Source organism: Perkinsus marinus (assembly GCF_000006405.1).
Source record: "Perkinsus marinus ATCC 50983 genomic scaffold scf_1104296955162, whole genome shotgun sequence".
Classification (NCBI taxonomy): domain Eukaryota; phylum Perkinsozoa; order Perkinsida; family Perkinsidae; genus Perkinsus; species Perkinsus marinus.
The window spans coordinates 1-1152 of record NW_003207883.1 but is presented as its reverse complement, the minus strand read 5'-3'; the positions used below and the strand labels follow the sequence as shown (position 1 = coordinate 1152).

The following is a 1152-nucleotide window of genomic DNA, read 5'->3' as shown; positions in this document are numbered from 1 at the left end:
GTCCCTTTATCCTTCCTTTAGCCCTTGTTAATACTTCTATTGTGGATGTACAACAGTTACATCGAGCTCGTACATTCCCTCAAGTACGTCGTATTCTATTATGCAATAATAATGATAATAATACCCATCATAGTAGTGAGGAGCAGCCTTCTTCTTCTTTTCCTAGCAGCAGCAATCACCATTATCGACGTTCATGTGGTATATGCCTAATGCCTCATACTATGGCTCCACCTGATGTTAGAGGTCGTCTAACACTAGATTGTCTACGTTTATTGGGATGGGAAGTACGTGTACTAGGGTCACATCATGACGTTATGGATATTACTACTATACAACAAGCTCTCCAACAACAACAACAACAAGGAGATGGTGGTGGTAATGGTGGTGGCCAACATGAAGCACTCTCTAATGATTATGAACAAACTAACATGCTAACATTAACGTCAGCTGCTGTTTCCGTTGCATGATAAAGATGTTTCTGGAAGCACGCATATAAGTTAAGTTGGGATTTGATGATGATTAAGATTTAACTTAGGATATCTGAGATACCTCAAGTGTGTGCAAGATGTCAAGTTACGCTAAAGAAGAACAGTTTGCCGTCGCCTCCGTCGCCACCCCGACAAATCTTAGCTAAAGCTTCAACTTATTACTTGTTCAGACTTAATATCTATTAAAATAATAAGTATGGGATACGGCAAATCTGATGCTAGGAAGGAGCGCCACAGCGGTAATCCGAAGTCCTCGGTTAATGCTGATGCTGCTCAGAAGAAGGATGGAGGTAAGTGAGTCTTTAATGTCTCTATTGTTGATTACGATGTTATTACTATATCAGCTGGTGGCAAGTATACATGGGGCACAGCTGGTGATCCACCAGCCGATGCTGCTATGGATAAGGGTGATCCTAATTATGATTCTGAAGAAGAAGAACATCAACAGAAAGGTCATCAAGAGGTCGCCTCCTCCTCCTCTAAGTAGATTCAGTTGTGTATGGTAGTGTAATTACTACTTGGAGTATGATTGGTATTAGAATATATTATTATTGAGGAGGATTGTGGTGATGATGATCATTATTTAATAATCACTTTGAATAGCTAATATAGTTTTGAGTTGTTTAGTTGTCACGAACGATTCACAACCATAACTGAAACTTTA

General features: G+C 39.6%; 1 protein-coding gene across 1 annotated transcript; it reads left to right on the top strand.

Moving 5' to 3' along the window:
- Positions 1 to 684: 684 nt before the first annotated feature.
- Positions 685 to 975, top strand: Pmar_PMAR014478 (conserved hypothetical protein; the record flags this gene model as incomplete). Its single annotated transcript, XM_002775936.1, has 2 exons — positions 685 to 778; positions 833 to 975. 2 exons carry the CDS (start codon positions 685 to 687, stop codon positions 973 to 975), a joined length of 237 nt encoding a protein of 78 aa, XP_002775982.1.
- Between the last annotated feature and the right edge of the window lie 177 nt (positions 976 to 1152).